The 16,553-nt window shown below is 38.4% G+C and overlaps 1 protein-coding gene across 1 annotated transcript; it reads right to left on the reverse strand.

Annotated features, from left to right (window-relative positions):
* Positions 1 to 1,812: 1,812 nt before the first annotated feature.
* Positions 1,813 to 14,626, reverse strand: LOC101856423 (spermatogenesis-associated serine-rich protein 1). The gene is made up of 7 exons (XM_005097916.3): positions 14,100 to 14,626; positions 11,299 to 11,449; positions 9,032 to 9,144; positions 8,505 to 8,654; positions 7,652 to 7,775; positions 5,417 to 5,500; positions 1,813 to 2,677 (listed from the first exon to the last, which is right to left on the reverse strand). The coding sequence occupies exons 1-7, from the start codon at positions 14,140 to 14,142 to the stop codon at positions 2,536 to 2,538; spliced, it is 807 nt and encodes a 268-aa protein (XP_005097973.1). The 5' UTR covers positions 14,143 to 14,626; the 3' UTR covers positions 1,813 to 2,535.
* Positions 14,627 to 16,553: the final 1,927 nt, after the last annotated feature.

The following is a 16,553-nucleotide window of genomic DNA, read 5'->3' on the forward strand; positions in this document are numbered from 1 at the left end:
TGATGTATTTGCTTCTGCATTAGATAGAAAAAAAGACTTCACACATTTTGGCAGGGACAAGAAAACAGACACATATAATATGACACCTTTGGTTCTGCATTCAAAAAGAGTTTTCAAAGATTTTTAGGATAAAATTTGAGCAGAATAATAACATTGTAAAGAAATGACACACATAATACTGACAGGTGTATAATAAATATTTAGGAACTTCCTAAATATAATACAAATCTGTGTAATCACTGTTTAAAAATTCCTGAACAGCCAGTTTTGTTTTTTGTAATGGAGAGAATAGGTTCAACAGTGTTGTCATCAATCCTTGGTGATCTTTCTTTCTCGAGAGACAGCTAGCCTCATCAAAATGCTGATGGTACTTAAGGCAGAGAGATGATTTATCACAGTATTGCTCAGCAATGTTTGTGTCTCACACACACACATACAAGATCTGCAAAAGTAAGTCCCAACAATTACTGTGCAGTTTGACAATTACCGGTAGTTAGCAAAGTAGGCTGAAAATGAATTCATCACAAATTCTCTGCAATCTGTTCCATTTTGATTTTTGAATAATTTTTCCATTGGGAGTATAATATTAAAGCAAAATGCAGGATTCAAGCACACATTTAAATTGTCACATGCAGCCGGAACAGGCAAGAGAGTGTTGAATGTTTACAGCTGTTACAAACAATAGAAAAAATATAATGAAAACTAAAGCTAGAGAAGAAAAAATCTGGCTACAAGATGTTTTAAATGCCTTTTACAATAATCCAAAAAAAAAAAAAAAAAGGAAATAAAGTTTGAATAAAAATTCACCCACACACAAAATGGAACCCCACGGTAATAAACGTACAATAATTCAACAGTTCTTGAGATTAACAACAAACACATAGAATGCACTGTACATCAACAAAATTATAACATTACGATTACGGTATAATAGCCTCCTTTTTTTCCTCAAATAATTGAAATACCAGTTTAGAAATATGGTTATCTTTCCAGAGTTAACAAATAATTATTGTAATTCAAAGTGAGCAAACGTTATTACACTTGAAATTTTTTATAAAATGTCATGGCTCTGGCATCTTTCTTCAACACAGTTAAGGTACACTACTATTATAACATTCCCTAAAAAAAAGAACAGGAATTTGTGATATGGCATGGCAATGAAGAAAATGAAAATTTGTGTTAAATTCTGAATGATCACTCAGCCTAGTAAACCTTGTCATGAAGTCATTTTGCTAAGAAATAAGTCTGCTTTTCCTTGTCCAGGAGAAAGAAACTTGAGGTTCCATTTTATATAAATCTGGATAAAAATTATACGCATGTGTTTCAATTTCATCAAGTTTGGCAAGGTAACAGTAGACTTTTGCATGGGTGGGTGGAGGGTTGCTGGTAAGTTCTACTTCTTAATTAGCCTTTCACTGTTTCTGTCTCTCTCTTTTACTGTTTAAAACACTATATTTTGTTGATAAGCTTCTTTTTATTTCAAACTATCTCTTACTTTCATTATCTGGATTGAGTTAGTATCAGTGGTTCCTTTAGCTTTATACCACAATCATAACATTTGACAATAGCTGAAATCTATCACTGACTATCCGTTTTAAAGTAGACAGATACATTGTTTAGAGTTTTATCTTTTCGGTCTGTATAGAAAATTCCCATTCCCAGGATTATGAAATCCATCTCTATATATTAGTGTTTCAGTGCCTATAAATGGCAGACCAAGAAGACCAAGAAGACCAAGAAAGACCTGGCTGGATGGGGTTAAAAAGGTCCTGGAACAACATAACATATCTATCACAGACGCTACACACCTAGCACAGGAACGAAACTTGCACCTCCTTTCAACATCCTAAGGATACCAGAGGAAGGAAAAAGTGAAAGTGAACGGGCAGCTTACACTGTACGCTTCCAAGGAAGTTGGAATTTTTTGAGAATGCTATTAGGTCTGCTGAGGTAATAATAGTATAGATTGGAAAGCACCTAGAGCTTGCTGTTGGGTAGGAATTTGCATGAAACAAATGCTATCCATTATTATTATTATTTGTTCTCAGTTATAAAACCCTTTACAATGTCAAAAGACATGCCAATGTGGAAAACAGGCATAATACAACAACAAAAACAATAACAAAAAACAACAACAAATAAAGCAGTCCACCTCTTTCTAAAATAGTTTATAAGAAGCAAGGAAAAGGAAAAGGGTGGTGGTGCCCGAATAAATAGCAATGAGTAGTTGAATAGTCACAGCCTCGATGAATATAATGTACAGCAAATGTTCAACAAGAATGACTCCAAGGGGAAAAAAAGAGAGAAGAACATGAAGGTAAGTATAGTTTTTCTATATAAGTAGGAGAAGTTTTTCTATATAAGTAGGAGAAACAGATTAACCAATGGGGAGAAAAATGACCTCTTTATATACAAGGTAATAAATTCTCTTTAAAATTCATCTTCGGTGGTTTGGAATCACAGTTCGTAAACTCTTATATTGTGGCTTCTGCAGCCTGGACAAATACTGACGCAAACTAGTTTCATATCAAAATCCTAGTATTTCTTTACTTCTGAGGGATCTAGTTGTGGTATTGTTGTTGCAATGGGCTTTGCTGGTAGCCAAGTGTCTAGTTTCTTGACCGCCTCAATGTCTTCCTGCCTTTGTTGTCCTTCTGTCTTTTTGGGGTAGGATTCTCTGAGAACACATTCAGCACAATGTATTAAGACAATTGTTCATCAATAGGTAAACATAATCAATCTTCAGCCTGTATAACACATGTCTTACATATATAAGTAATTTCACTTTACCAGCAAGTCATGAATACTGTTTCAATAGGCCTAATTTGTTAGCACTTAATTCATATTTTAAATATTTTTACGAATCCATAACAATTAGTGATCTCTTTATGGGATCTGGTGAGGCTAGTGTTTTGCTACACGAATGAATTCAGTCGATTAGCCTGACACTTCTGGCTCGAGGGGATTTCTGCACATGCTCCATATTCTCTCTCTCTCTCTCTCTCTCTCTCTCTCTCTCTCTCTTTCTTTCTCTCTCTCTCTCTCTCTCTCTCTCTCTCTCTCTCTCTCTCTCTCTCTCTCCCCTCCCCACACCCGTCTCTCTGCTCAAATACAAAATTGCTCGCTTTCAACTCAGCACTGGTACGTTTGTTCACACTCGAATCATGGGTTGTCACGCGCTAAACAAGGTCTCGCCCAAATCTTGCTCGGACGCGAGATAGGGCTATTGAAAGATCAAGGTACATGTACAGTAGTCTCTGCCTAAATGCACGGTGCTCGGGAGGGCTCCTTAGCGTGTGTATATAATACGGAGCATGCGTTACATGAACCTTTGCAAAGGGAGGAAGGGTCGCAGTGATTTCATTGCCTTGGTATTCTAGAGACCTCCCTTTGGGGTGGGGTCACTTTGGGCCGATAATGTGACGACAAGTGACTGTTTTCTGAAGGATTCCTCGACTGCAGTTAAGAACACAAAGGCGTTGAATGGGGCAAGGTAATGAATGCACCATAAAATGTCAGGAACAGATAGCCTAAGAGGATAGTGTTGGTGAGAGTCATAGAGACGACGGCCTAGCCACGTGGCTTTTAAAGTGACCACCCCCGACCGTAAACTCATGGACGGCATCAGAATCATAGATCTCTACATTCAGATAAGCATTTCTCTTGTCATTCGTTGAACAAGTACGTTATAAGTTCTTCGAGCGCAGCTGATTAAGCTTACTTGACTAATCTTTAATTCTATAGAGCCCTTCTCTTGTGTTTTACAGCATTTACACGTGTTATGCATCATAGGCCTAGGTCTAACTAAACATTACTGAAACACCAGTCTGAAACCTTCTCTTAAAGGTGCTTTTCCAGACACCAATCTAAAAACATTTCAGTCACCTACCAGCTCGCACCCCTCCTATCTCATCCAAACATCTCCATGGACACAAAGAGACAGCTTATCATCTCAATATTCATACCAACATTATGTTATCAGTGCCAGACCTGGACTTTAAGCAAAACCCATGAAAGCAAAATCACTGCATGTGAAATGAAAGGTCTCCGCAAAACCCTTAACATCACAAGACGAGACAGGCAGAGAAATAAAGAAGTAAGAGCAGCTATCGGCACTGAGTCCTGCCTGTGTTACATAGAAAGACAGATAATAAAATGGTTTGGCCACCTGTTACGCATGTCACCTGGCCAGCCAGCCTCGAGAGCCTCCAACACCAAGAACTCAGGCTATAAAGGAAGAGGAAGACTACACAAAAGGTGGATCGAGGGTGTCAAGGAAACCCTAAGAAAACATAACATCACAACAGAAAGAGCTGCGGAGCTGGCCTACCATAGAAAACTGCATCTTCCCTCGACCCTCAACGACAACAGAGGATGAAAAAGAAAAGAAGAAAAAAAAAGTCCTAGACCTATGTGTCTGTGGAAAGTTGGGTGTGAAAATGCTGTCCATCACTCTCTTTATTCGATGTGAGGGGCAGTCTCATCAAATAAGTAGTAGGGAATCTTTGATTTAGTCAACTCGTGAAGGAAACCCCAGAAGACGACAAAAATAGATGGCAGAAATACTGATCTATGCTTTGGGCCAATCACAGAGGTGTGCTTAGTACTAGGTGCTCTCTATAGTATAGCTTCATGTTGCTCCGAAGGCCGCGAGACCGTGTTTATGCTACCAAGTAGAGATCAAGATGTCCGGCTCCGGGTGGGCAGAAAAAAGCTAGCCACCCGAGAAATTGCAGAAATCCACACAGGCCAGTAGCGTCAGGCTAATCAACTGAATTAGTTCGAGTAGCAAAATGCTAGATTGCGTACTTAAATACCCTCCATAGACCCCCCCCCCCCTTAGAAAATAAGAGAAAGCAAAAGCAAAAGTGATGATGTGTCAAAAGCTTGATGTGTCAGGTATTTGACAGGAAAATAGAAATCTCTGTGGATGGGATATGATGCTCATACACAATCACGTAACAATCTGGAAATCTTGGAAAAGCTATAATATCAAGTTCCGTTGATATCATGTTTAACGGCGGAGCTGGTGATCCTATTTTTTCTGATCCTATCCAGGGCATTCATTTGTAAGCTCCGACTGTCTGGACAGTTTTTAACAGGCTCTCCTTGCCTTCGTTTGGCTATGTCCTTTGGAGATGAACGTCAAGAGTAATCATAGCGCTTCTGGTAAGACCAAGTAACCCACAAAATATCAATTTTCAAAATTATTTCATGAATGGATAGTACAAAATATAGGTTACCCATTTCATATACTCAGTCAAAGACAGGTCTGAAATTTGACTACAAATTCTCTGAAAACATAAAAATAAACCCAAACAACTGTGCTGCATGGTGAAACCAAATGAGGTTCTTGGTTCCTCCTGTAAAATCTACTCCACTTGGTTAGCCGCACCTATCACATGACCAGTCTTACCTTTTAACCTGAGGCAGTGGAACAAGAGGCACAAATGTGTCAGGCTTTCCCCTTACAACAGGAGCATAAGGTGAATTTCCCATGCTGAAATGTGGAACACAGCAAGCAAACGTGTGGCTAGTTAGACATTTTTTGTTAGAAAGTGAGAAGAAAACTATAGTGAAATCTCAAATTTGTGCAAGAGTGTTTTTAAAAAAACAAACCCCCCCCAAAAAACTCCCCTAAAAAACAACAGATGTGACGTGCTAAAGGTGACTTTTTTTAAAAGATTCAAAATAAACACAAGAAGACCACAAAAGTGAATGCTACAATTTAGTGTGTGAATAAAAAACTAAGACCTGATCTGTTTTTGGTAAATATCATCAATCAGTCTGAAACCTTGATAAGTACAGGAAGTTAACATGACACTAATGACGATCCAGTTTGTTGCTGATATTATCAATCCAGAACACTTATTACAGAGCCCCCATGGTCTCTTCCCAACAACTCAAATTTTGAAATTAATTTTCAATCTATATGATACGATTTTCATGAGTCTTGTCCATGAACACAAGTTCAGAAACCTTATAAAATTGGGGAAAAACATCAAGTTATCTTTTTTCAGATTGCCCAAATCCCAAACTGTCATGTAACATATCTCACTATATATAGATCTAATTGGATGATTTTTCTCTCACACAGATTGAAGTAGCAGTCATGACTCAAAAGTTTTATATATTTTCAAAACAGTAACAATAGTGACAACAACAGCAAGATGAACAATGACAACAACTGCAGCACCATAACATAAGTTCAGTTCACTTCCTAGGGTGATGTAAGGAAAACTGGGACAAGAGAGTCTTTTTGAAAACAGTGAATTTAAACTGGTAGAGATAGATTTGAATGAGTTCTGGTTAGTCTAGTTATGTGCATGTGGGCAAAGAAAATGGTGCTCAAAGCTGGGAGAAATGGGATGTGTATGGGATATGTTTGGAGTACAATGTATTGTGCACAGGATGTGTAAATGGTAGAACCATGCTGTACTGAGATGATCACAAAATTGAGCATGAGATGTGTTTGGGATATGTAAGGGATGTGTCAGGGATGTGTTTGGGATGTGTAAAGTATGTGTTACGGATGTGTAGGGGATGTGTTTGGGATGTGTCAGGGATGTGTTTGGAATGTGTAGGGAATGTGTTTGGGATGTGTAAGGTATGTGTTATGGATGTGTAGGGGATGTGTTTGGAATGTGTAGGGGATGTGTTTGGGACGTGTAGGGGTGTGTTTGGGATGTGTAGGGGATGTGTTTGGAATGTGTAGGGGATGTGTGTTGGGATGTGTAAGGTATGTGTTACGGATGTGTCAGGGATGCGTTTGGAATGTGTTGGGGACGTGTAGGGGATGTGTTTGGGATGTGTAGGGGATGTGTATATGGAATGGGTATTGAATGTATGTGAGATACATATGGGGTCTGTATGAGATGTGTTCAGGAAATGTTTAGGATGACATGGGATGTGTATAAAAATGAGAATAAGATTCATATGAAATGTAAATGATTCTGAATGATTAAAAATATTTGTGCCCCCATCGGCATAATGTCAGATCTGTAATGGAGGGGACCAGCCTGGGCTGAATGGGATACAACATCCCAGAAAGAGCTAGAAAAAATAAATTTCCCAGTCATAAATCAGAATTTGCACGACACTACGAACGGGCCTAACCATCAAAACCCAGATGCTGGTAATGTGTTGGAATATGATTTTTGAGTTAAAAGACTAAATTTGTAAGTGACAACATTATTCAAACTCAACATTTTATCTGAAAACAAAAGATACCTCAGATCTCCTCCTTCCCGACCTTGACCATTTTTAAAGTTATTATGACTGCGCAGAACAAAAAATAAGGAAGTTATTTCTCAAAGTAACAATTTATGATAATTTTTTGTAAGTTTTATGTCGCTTGAGTCACAATAAGGCACAGATGATTAGAGGTTTTACAAGAAAGTAACAAACACAAAAAAGAAGGAGGAGATATAAGGTTCGTAGATGTTTGATAGGAAAGAAGGAGCAACCAGAGCACCCTAGAGCTCTATGGTTCTGTTTGCCAGATAAGCTGTAAGGATAGAAGCCCATAGAGAGTTCCAGGTTCATACTCTGTAAATCTCAACAAATTTCAATGTTGAATTGTGTCTCAGAACAACTTCTTACTTTGGTAAGTAGTATCATTTTTACATTCTATGAACCGAGGTGTCAGTACCTGAATTTTTGCACAGAGTTGCCAGAGCCTGGTTTGTGAAAACTGGGTGAGTACTCCGGTACCTGGTAGCTTTTATCTCCTGGAGATGCTTCTGTGAGGGAGTTCCGTTTATCAATCTCTTCCTCTGAAAGTAAATGGGGCATCTGATTTGTTGGAAATATTAGTTCAATTTGATTTATATGAGCAGACAGGTTGAGACCCAGCATTAGAAAAATACTAAATGGCTTTTGCTAGGTTAAACTACCTGTGGTAAAAACAAGCCCATCAATGAAGTTTTTAATGAAGATTCAATGGCAAATGGAAGAGCCATGCTGTACTGAGATGATCACAAAATTGTAAAAAAATGAGCTGTGCCTGTACTTATCTTAGTTGACATATCTCCAACTACTGATCCAGATCTTACATCGTCACTGTGTTGGAAAAATGGCATAACTTCGAGTTGTGAAAAAATGCAACTAGCCTTTTATTTTGTTTGGTGGTACTATACAAATATCTATTTTTTGGTCAAACAAAAATGTGCTGGCAGTCACAAAAGAAACATATGAGGCAAGTTTTACCATTATTCTATTAGATGATATAGAACAGTTAAACATTTTTTTCTCCCTTTATCTAAAAAGTAGCAAATATGAGATGTACCATTTTGTTAGCGCAGTAACGATATAAAAGGATCTTCAAAAAGTATGCCGCTGATTTTGTCTGAACAGTCAAACCAGCAGGTAAAGGTTTGATATATCCAAACACACACACACAAACACACACACACACACACACACACACACACATACACACACACATTCATATACACACGCACACATACACACACATATACATACAAAACAAAAAAACGCTTTACCATTCCTCCCTTTTCCAAACATCATGCTGTGGTTTATTTCATCAACTGAGGTTGCTGTTGCCTTGTGAACTCCTTCAAACATGCAGCGAAGACCAACTTTAGTAAGTCCTGGATCTAACAGCCACTCATTGTTTGATCTCTTGTATGTGACTGAAAACCCCACCCAAACAAAACAAGGAATAATATGTCATTTCAGTAAACTCATTAATTAAGAGAAAGTTCATAGAATTATGTAAAATGTGTAAATATAAAAGAATCAATAAAACATGAATGAAGTATCCCCAGAAATCAAAGATCATGAAAACAGTGTATTTCACATTTTTGGGGGAAAAATGCACTTTTTACAATTAATACCCTGGATCGATAACAACAACAACAACAATTAATACCCCATAAAAATAATGAAAGAACATGAAAAAGAAAGCAGGAGACCCCCAGATACTTATGATACTCTGATGCCTGAACTATATAAAGCTGGTAGCAGTAATATGTAAAAAAGTGAAATAAAAGGCACACAGTGTATTTACATGGGTAAGGTCGCATGCTCCGCCAGTTGTTGGGCCATATTTCTGCCGCAGGATACTCAGGATTCTCAGGATGAGGGATGTATTTGAGTCGTGAGCTCCAGTCTGGCCCAGCTCTGGTGGACACAGATTGTCAAATTATCAGGTGAAAATGGTTCTATTCATCTGAATAGTTAAGTAAGACTTTACGTGTAAAGCAAAAGCAGCAATACAAATCAAAGGTTGATTGTTTTCAGACATGTCATATTTTGTTTATGGCATGCAAGTAAAGTGTGTAAATCAGTCACAGATGAGACAATTACATAGATAATCCAAATAATTGATTTTCTCAAAGGCATACAAAATACTCTTCTAAAAAAGTTTCTTTGTTTAAGGGGAGACGTACACTCCCGGAAAAATTTTCTAAACGAATGACTTTTATTCAATTTAAAGTAATTGTGCAAGAAGTTCATAGGTAAATAGGATGTACTAGGGGTGAATTTGTTGAATTTTTCTAAAAAAATGGGTCTCTGTGGTGGCCATCTTGGATTTTCAAACCAGTTTCTTAGTGCAGAAGAATTTAATAGTAAATATTGAATTATCAGCCTGAAATTTGGCACACAAGTACAAACCTATATGAACTGGGGATCTATGAAAGGATTTTGACCTATCTTTAAAATTAAAAAAGTGAGCCCAAAGTCAGTGGACCCCCTAGAGTCAGTTGACGAAATTTTGGGGTACCTATTACAAAAAAATTGAATATTTCCTTAAGTTACCAATATTTCCCAATTCCCTTTCATAGATCCCTAGAATTGATCTTAAAGCACCTGTACACCAAATTTGAAGCTTCTAGCTTCTGTAGTTTTTGAAAACTCCTTGCACCCAGGAGGTCACATATGTCAAAAAGTAGATTTTGAGAAAAACAGAAAAAACAGGGATTTTTAAAAGGATTTTTAAAGCAATTTGCACTTTTCAAACACTCTTTTAGGTCATTTAGGGTGTTTTTTCAACAGTTTCTTCATTTTGACTCGATAGAACAGATGTCAAAGGATGTTTTTCCGCAAAAAACAAAAGTTGAATAGTTTGAAAAATTGTATCGATATTGCCTTGGATCGCCGACCCGGGTCTTCCCTTAAGACAGTCCAAACTGAATCACTGGATAGAGAGGTAAGTACAGAGTAAAGTCAACGGAGTAATAAAGACTCCTTCTTATTGGCAATGTTCTCCCATGAGAGTGAAACCAACAAGTGTGATGTATTCTGAAAAAAAAAACTGCCTAAAAATCCCATGAATTAACACTTTGGCATGCACTGTTTTCTGAAAGGAAACTGGAAAGCCATCAGCCTGCAGTGTTTTGCAGAGCTATGTGTGAACATGCAAATCTGTGAAATAGTATGTGATTGGTTGGGTCATAGTTTCAAATAAATTGCTGTTTTTACATTGATTTCTGTCTCTCTTAATCTTCATTTGTATGATGAAAATCTGGTGCAGACTGATAACTTAAATTAGATAGTGTTAAAGTAGAAAATCAATTTTTTAAAATCAGTTTGGAAAAAAAACCCAACAGCTTCTGGACAAAGCTTCCAAAACACACCGACCATTTTTCAAACCAGCATCATGTTATAAAACAGTCAAATTAATTGCATTTAGGGTTTACTCTAATACTTGTTGGGAAAATGTTCAAAAATATGTGTTTAGATGAAGTGGAATCAGGTGCGCATCAATTTTTGGGCTTGTGGAGTTATTAGTATCTTAAAACTTGTTCATTTGTCTTGCTATTGATGACAACCCCCCCCCCCCCCCCCCCCCATCTATCTTGTATAGAAAATGAAATATTTGCGATTGAAGAAGGTTGGAGTCACCTAGTGTAAGAGTCAAAATTAGCAAGAAAATGGCTGTCAAAGTTTGGCGACTTCCAATAGCACAATTCTTCACATATGTGATTTCATGTCAAACTGGATAATGCTCAAAACAGACAACAATCAGCCATGTTAGGCTCCAGTGCACAAGATGTGCAACATATTAGGCATTACTCGGGCTAGAAATAGTTTCAAATCAAGAAAAGTGCCAAAAATGTTCAATTTCAATAGAGACAAGAGGAGCTGTTAAGTTACAAGAGTGTTGAGTATAAATGAAATAGAAGCTGTTCTTTCCTCATCTCTAAATATCCCCTCTCACCTATGTCACCATTTTTCAACTTAAATATCTTGAGAGACAGAACGGAGAAATAAAAAGCAAAAGATATAACATGAGACTTCTAGCACCCAAATAAAACCTGTAAAAGTACATACTCTGTATACTCGACATCAATACTCTGATTGTGGGGCCTCCATTCGTCTTCACGTCCGTTGTTGTGTGAAATGTATCGGCGTCCTCGAGGTTTGTATGCTGGTATAACTCCAGGTTGATTTGTCAGCTCTGGAAAATGCCTCTTTTCTCTTTCTGCAAAAACATACAGAAGAACGTACGCAAAAAATGTGTATTCAATCACACACCTACTATCACTATCTAATGGACAGTAGGCTATATCCCCTGGAAGCACTAATAAAATGAGAACTGGTGGAAAATCGCCCAAGCTGAGATCATATCTCCACAAAATTGCGCCAGCAGACAACTCAGATCCGTCCTGTCGAGCCTGCAAGGAGGAGGACGAAACTATGGACCATGTGTTCCTGAGGTGTCCCGCCAGCTATCGTGCTAGAACCCGTCTGCTGGGATATTTCAGTAACCCACTTTCAGCACTTTTTAAGGACCCCCGGGCGAGTGTTGAGTTCCTGCGTGCTGTCGGCATCGCTGACCGTTTATGAAGCCACAGCGCCAGAAGAGAGAGAGAGAGAGAAAGAGAAACACTAATAAAAATACGTAGCTAATAATTCTAGGTCATTTAAGTTTCTAATAACTTTTGATCATATGTTGTGAATGACTCTTGATGGGATAACTTTTGACCCTCAAAAGGTTATTGGACCTAAGCATGTGGCAAACAAACAAGTTCTTTTTGTAAAGCAAGTACCGTCAAACTTTGATACCAGTTGATTCTCTTGCCCATGTTTTTCTGGTTCATTCCAAGATTTAACGTGTTAGTCTACATTCAGTTGCAAATATATGATTCTATGATATAAAGATAAGATCGAAGCCTACATACTGCATTGCAGGTCAAATAACAGTATGTTAACAAAAAAATATATATGTGGCAGAATATATGTTTATTCAAGAAAGTAAGGACGGGACCCCCCCATCCCTCCCAATCTTTTTTAGGTGAGGCAAAAGTCTGAGTAGAAGTATTACTACAATTATGAAAGGCCGGCACTATTTCTCCAAACGTTCGGGAAAATAAAGCTGGGTACTATTTCTCCGAACACTCTGAAATCTCATCCTTTCTCGCAAATTTAGGATATTATATAGATCTATAATTATAGTATAAGCCTACCAAAGATTGTTTGTATACAATATGGTTCAAGCGGTCCAAAAAATGTCCTCAGTAAATATTTATATAAAGAAATGCTACAGTTCCAAACAGTTTTTTGCTACAGATATGGCGTGTTGCCTATGAAGGGTACTGCTCTTAAACGTAATGTGTTGTGTTCACTCGTGTGCTGTCTAGATCTAGATCTAGATCTACGGCGGGTTATTGATAACGACACATAGAACTGGCATCTGCGTTTGTCACTGCTGCGACCAATGTACTGACACTGGCAAAGCCCCTTAATGTGTGTGATTCCATAATTTACATGTAATATCCTGTACTTTAAAAAAAAATTACGCACATTTAGGGTTAAAACAGCCAATCTTCTTCGGACAGGTGGACACTCGCCCTTATTTTTTAATGTTTGTTGTTGTTTATGGGCTGTTCTAATTTTGATTTCTTTCTGTTGTGAAACCTTTCTTTTTCACGTTTTTACACTCTCTAAAAATCTCTAGACTAGCTCTTGAAAATTGAAATAGATATAGACCCAAAAATTTGCTCCTGTGTGTGTGTGTGTGTATGTATGTGCATGTGTGAGTGTGTCTGTGTGTGGTAGTAAGTGGAGAGTGAGGAGTGTGTGTGTGTGTGTGTGTGTGTGTTTGTTTGTTTTTCGGGCTTTATTCAGTAACAGTTCAAAGTATACAAAATAGAAACACAGGATCCATTCACTCCAGGGCTCATGAGTCATTCGTCTCTTTCAGTTTCACTCATTCATTCAATTCCCGTGTTCTCTCCCGCGGCTCATCCCTGTCCGCATGACTTTCATACCCCACCCCCTCCCTCCAGGCACACACAAAGAAAATCTCACTCATTCCCTTGCACCCTGCGAACCATGGACAATAATATAGGCAAAACACTGCCTGAGCTGCATTCCTTTCTTTCGTGAGCTGTGGACCAGGCCAGGGGGGTCAGTGTCGTCGTCTTGTAGTTGCTGTCGCCTGTGGATACACTCGCACATTCTTCCTTTCACCCGCTCTTTCACTCACACTGTCTCTCCATCCACAGCTCAGTTTGTCATATGTTCAAAAGTTGCCCACTGGTCATGTTTAGTTAGTGTGTGTACATGTGCATGATGGTGGTGTGTGTGTGGTGGGTGTTACTGAAGGTTGTCTGTAGGCGGGCTTGCCATGCGGTGTTCCTTCCCAGATCAGAGGCCGAATGAAAGTTGGCGCCGAACTCTCGCAATAAATAGGCAAAAAATCACGAGACCGGAAGCCGGAAACCGTTCGGAGAAATAAAGATCGGCACTATTTCTCCGAACGTTCGTAGAAATAGTCACTTCGATTATGAAAAGGTAAAGGCAGAATTATCAGAGTTCTGTCAAACCATACAGCATATTATTACATACTCACTACTATGTAACCACTGTAACTACTAACAATATATAAAATATAATACCTGCGCAGATCTGATCATCACACAAAGGAAAACCACTATCTGTGAGGCTTTCATGGCTCACTGAGGCAATAAGAAAGACCCCAAGTTAGCTTTCAGTCTTTATAACCTCGAGTAGGTGCCAAACACTGAATCCCAAGAGCTGACCATTGATCAGATCGACCCTAACGCACGTCTCAGTCTATATTATAACAGAAATTATCGTCGGTCCAGATTTGGTGACGAAAAGTTTACCTTTCTTTCCAGGTTTGCCTATCTCAGTAGTAACGTGGAGCATGGTGTAGGTCAACAGTTGAGACAAAGAAGCCCCGCTAGATAAATACGCTACTGAAAGCTCCTCTGTTCATAAATCAAGCTTGGCGTTTGTTTACACGAAGTTCCCTACTTCCTGAAAAGCGCCGCCATAACTGACGCTACTGTGGTCTCCATGGTGCGAATTTCCGGTGTAGCTATAATTAAAGTTACCCAGTCAACATGGCGTGTTCATTACATTACTCTGGGTCTACATTCAGGAGTCAAACCATAAACAGTCCTTACTGTTCTTTGGGCTGGTGATATTACTTAAGGGATTTGAGTAGTTTATACGCTTTTTCGAATACATGTAAAACTAGACGAATAGTACCGATACAACAGTAGATCTATAGAGAACCATGGTTTATAAACTATTATTGAGGCGTGCTGATGTATGATTTCCCCCCGTTTACTATAGCCGGGTCATTTTCTTCTGTCCGCGTGAAAAAAGTTCTAACTCATTATCTATGCGCCTTTAACCTATCGAGGTTTTCCTGAAAGCAGCGACCAACCATTATCCCCCCTCCCCTCAAATTATTGATTAAGTAATTAAGAAGTTTTATTATTTGGGACCTGTATAAAAACCGCCTTTTGGTACATATACGTGGTACATTCAAAGGATCACTAAAATGAATGATTTACGGTAATCTTGCCTAAAGCTTGCTCATTTTGAGACAGTGACTGTCTCTGGTGACACCACCCTGCCCCGGCATTTCAGTGTGCGCTTGGAGATTTCCTCCCTGGACTGTCTTGACATACGTGCGTCTCGTAAAGTACAGGGTGATAAAAACAACAACAACAACAACTGTAGGCCTACAACTTGTTTTGTAAATATCTTCCTCCATACTGAAGTTTTGTGTTTCAGATTTGAACATAACATTTGTAAGCCAAAAGGAATTTGTTTGAGATTCGTTTTAGGTAAGCCTATTGAATGGTTTTGCTCTATATGGCGCATTAAAAACAACAACAACAACAACAACAACAACAACAACAACAACAACAACAACCCATTTTCAACCTTGTCACCATTTTAATGGCATGACGCACCAGTTCGCATTAGGCCTACCACAAAAAGTTGCAACAATCACGCCATATTGCAAACTATGGTAGTCTAACAAGTCAACAGAAGTCTTCAGACATTATTCTTCCCAAATTTTGTTTGCCTGCTGAGATCATGGTTACGTTTAGTAAAGAGCAGAGAGCTTTTTGTATTGAACATTACCTCTCTGCAAACTCATCATCCTTGACATTTTGTAACTTCTGCCCACGGCATGGAGAAAATGCTTAGGTGCCCTTATTAAGTCCTTTGACGTAATGAGTAGAGAAATTCCATAAATTTGGATCTTTATTGAATCAGAACTAAAAATGTCTTTTAAAATGACCACTTCAGGTCGAACACTTACCATGCACAGCTCATAACGTCGCCAGGGTGCAGATTTCAGTAGTTGAGTCCCATGGGACGTCGGTCCGAAGATGATCTGCAACTAGGACGTTCCTACACCTCAACAGTCTGCATTCTATTTCTATTGGCAGATCTTAACCTACGACAGTACCATTTACATCTTCGCTAGGATGAGATGGCATGGGTCAGAGCAGGGCAATGTATTCATACACGATTCTGCGATTGTCATGAAAAGTGGGGTAATTTCCTCGATGATATTTAATTTTGGTTTAGTGCAAAGCCCATTTTTTACCCTGCGGGAAATGTTAACTCCAAAAAGGCTGTCCATTGGGCACCCCATTCCTTACAGTCTCTAGAAGCCACTTATACTGAATATGTGTACAGTGTATGTGGCTTTGTTAAACAACTCGTGGTTTAGCAGGTCCTTGTGTTTGGGCGCCATTGGACATTTTGAACGACGCGTTAAAAATGTGTCGAGTCCAAAGGGGGGCATGTAGAGCACTGCTTCTAGGAATTTCAGGAAGAAATTGTTAGTTTTTTTTAAACCTTGTAAAACAAATGAAATGTTGTTTTTAATGTCACATGGATAGAAACTTAAATGTCAAAGAAAAAATAAAGAAAAAAGTCATCCAATCTTTTCCGTACTCCCTTAACAAGAATTTTAAAAATTGGTGAACTTTGCGTTATTGGGTGCTTTTTCTTTAAACCATTTCCGTTTCCAAAATAAGTTTCTTCTTCCTGGATTTTTATTTCAAACAAATTCCTTTTGAATGAATTATGTCTGTTCCAAATTACAGCATTCTAGAACAATTTTTGGGCGAGATATTCAGAAAAAAAGTTATACAGTTTTTTTGTGGATCAACCTGTACTAACCCGCGTGTTGGAGCGTTTATTTTATAGACGTGTGTAAAAGTGTAGTGTTGATGAAAATAGGGCAACTTTTTATGTTTTAGTTGCATGACGTAAATCCTCTATTATTTCTTTTTAAGGGGGGG

The sequence above is a fragment of the Aplysia californica genome, unplaced genomic scaffold (genome assembly GCF_000002075.1).
Source record: "Aplysia californica isolate F4 #8 unplaced genomic scaffold, AplCal3.0 scaffold00167, whole genome shotgun sequence".
Classification (NCBI taxonomy): domain Eukaryota; kingdom Metazoa; phylum Mollusca; class Gastropoda; order Aplysiida; family Aplysiidae; genus Aplysia; species Aplysia californica.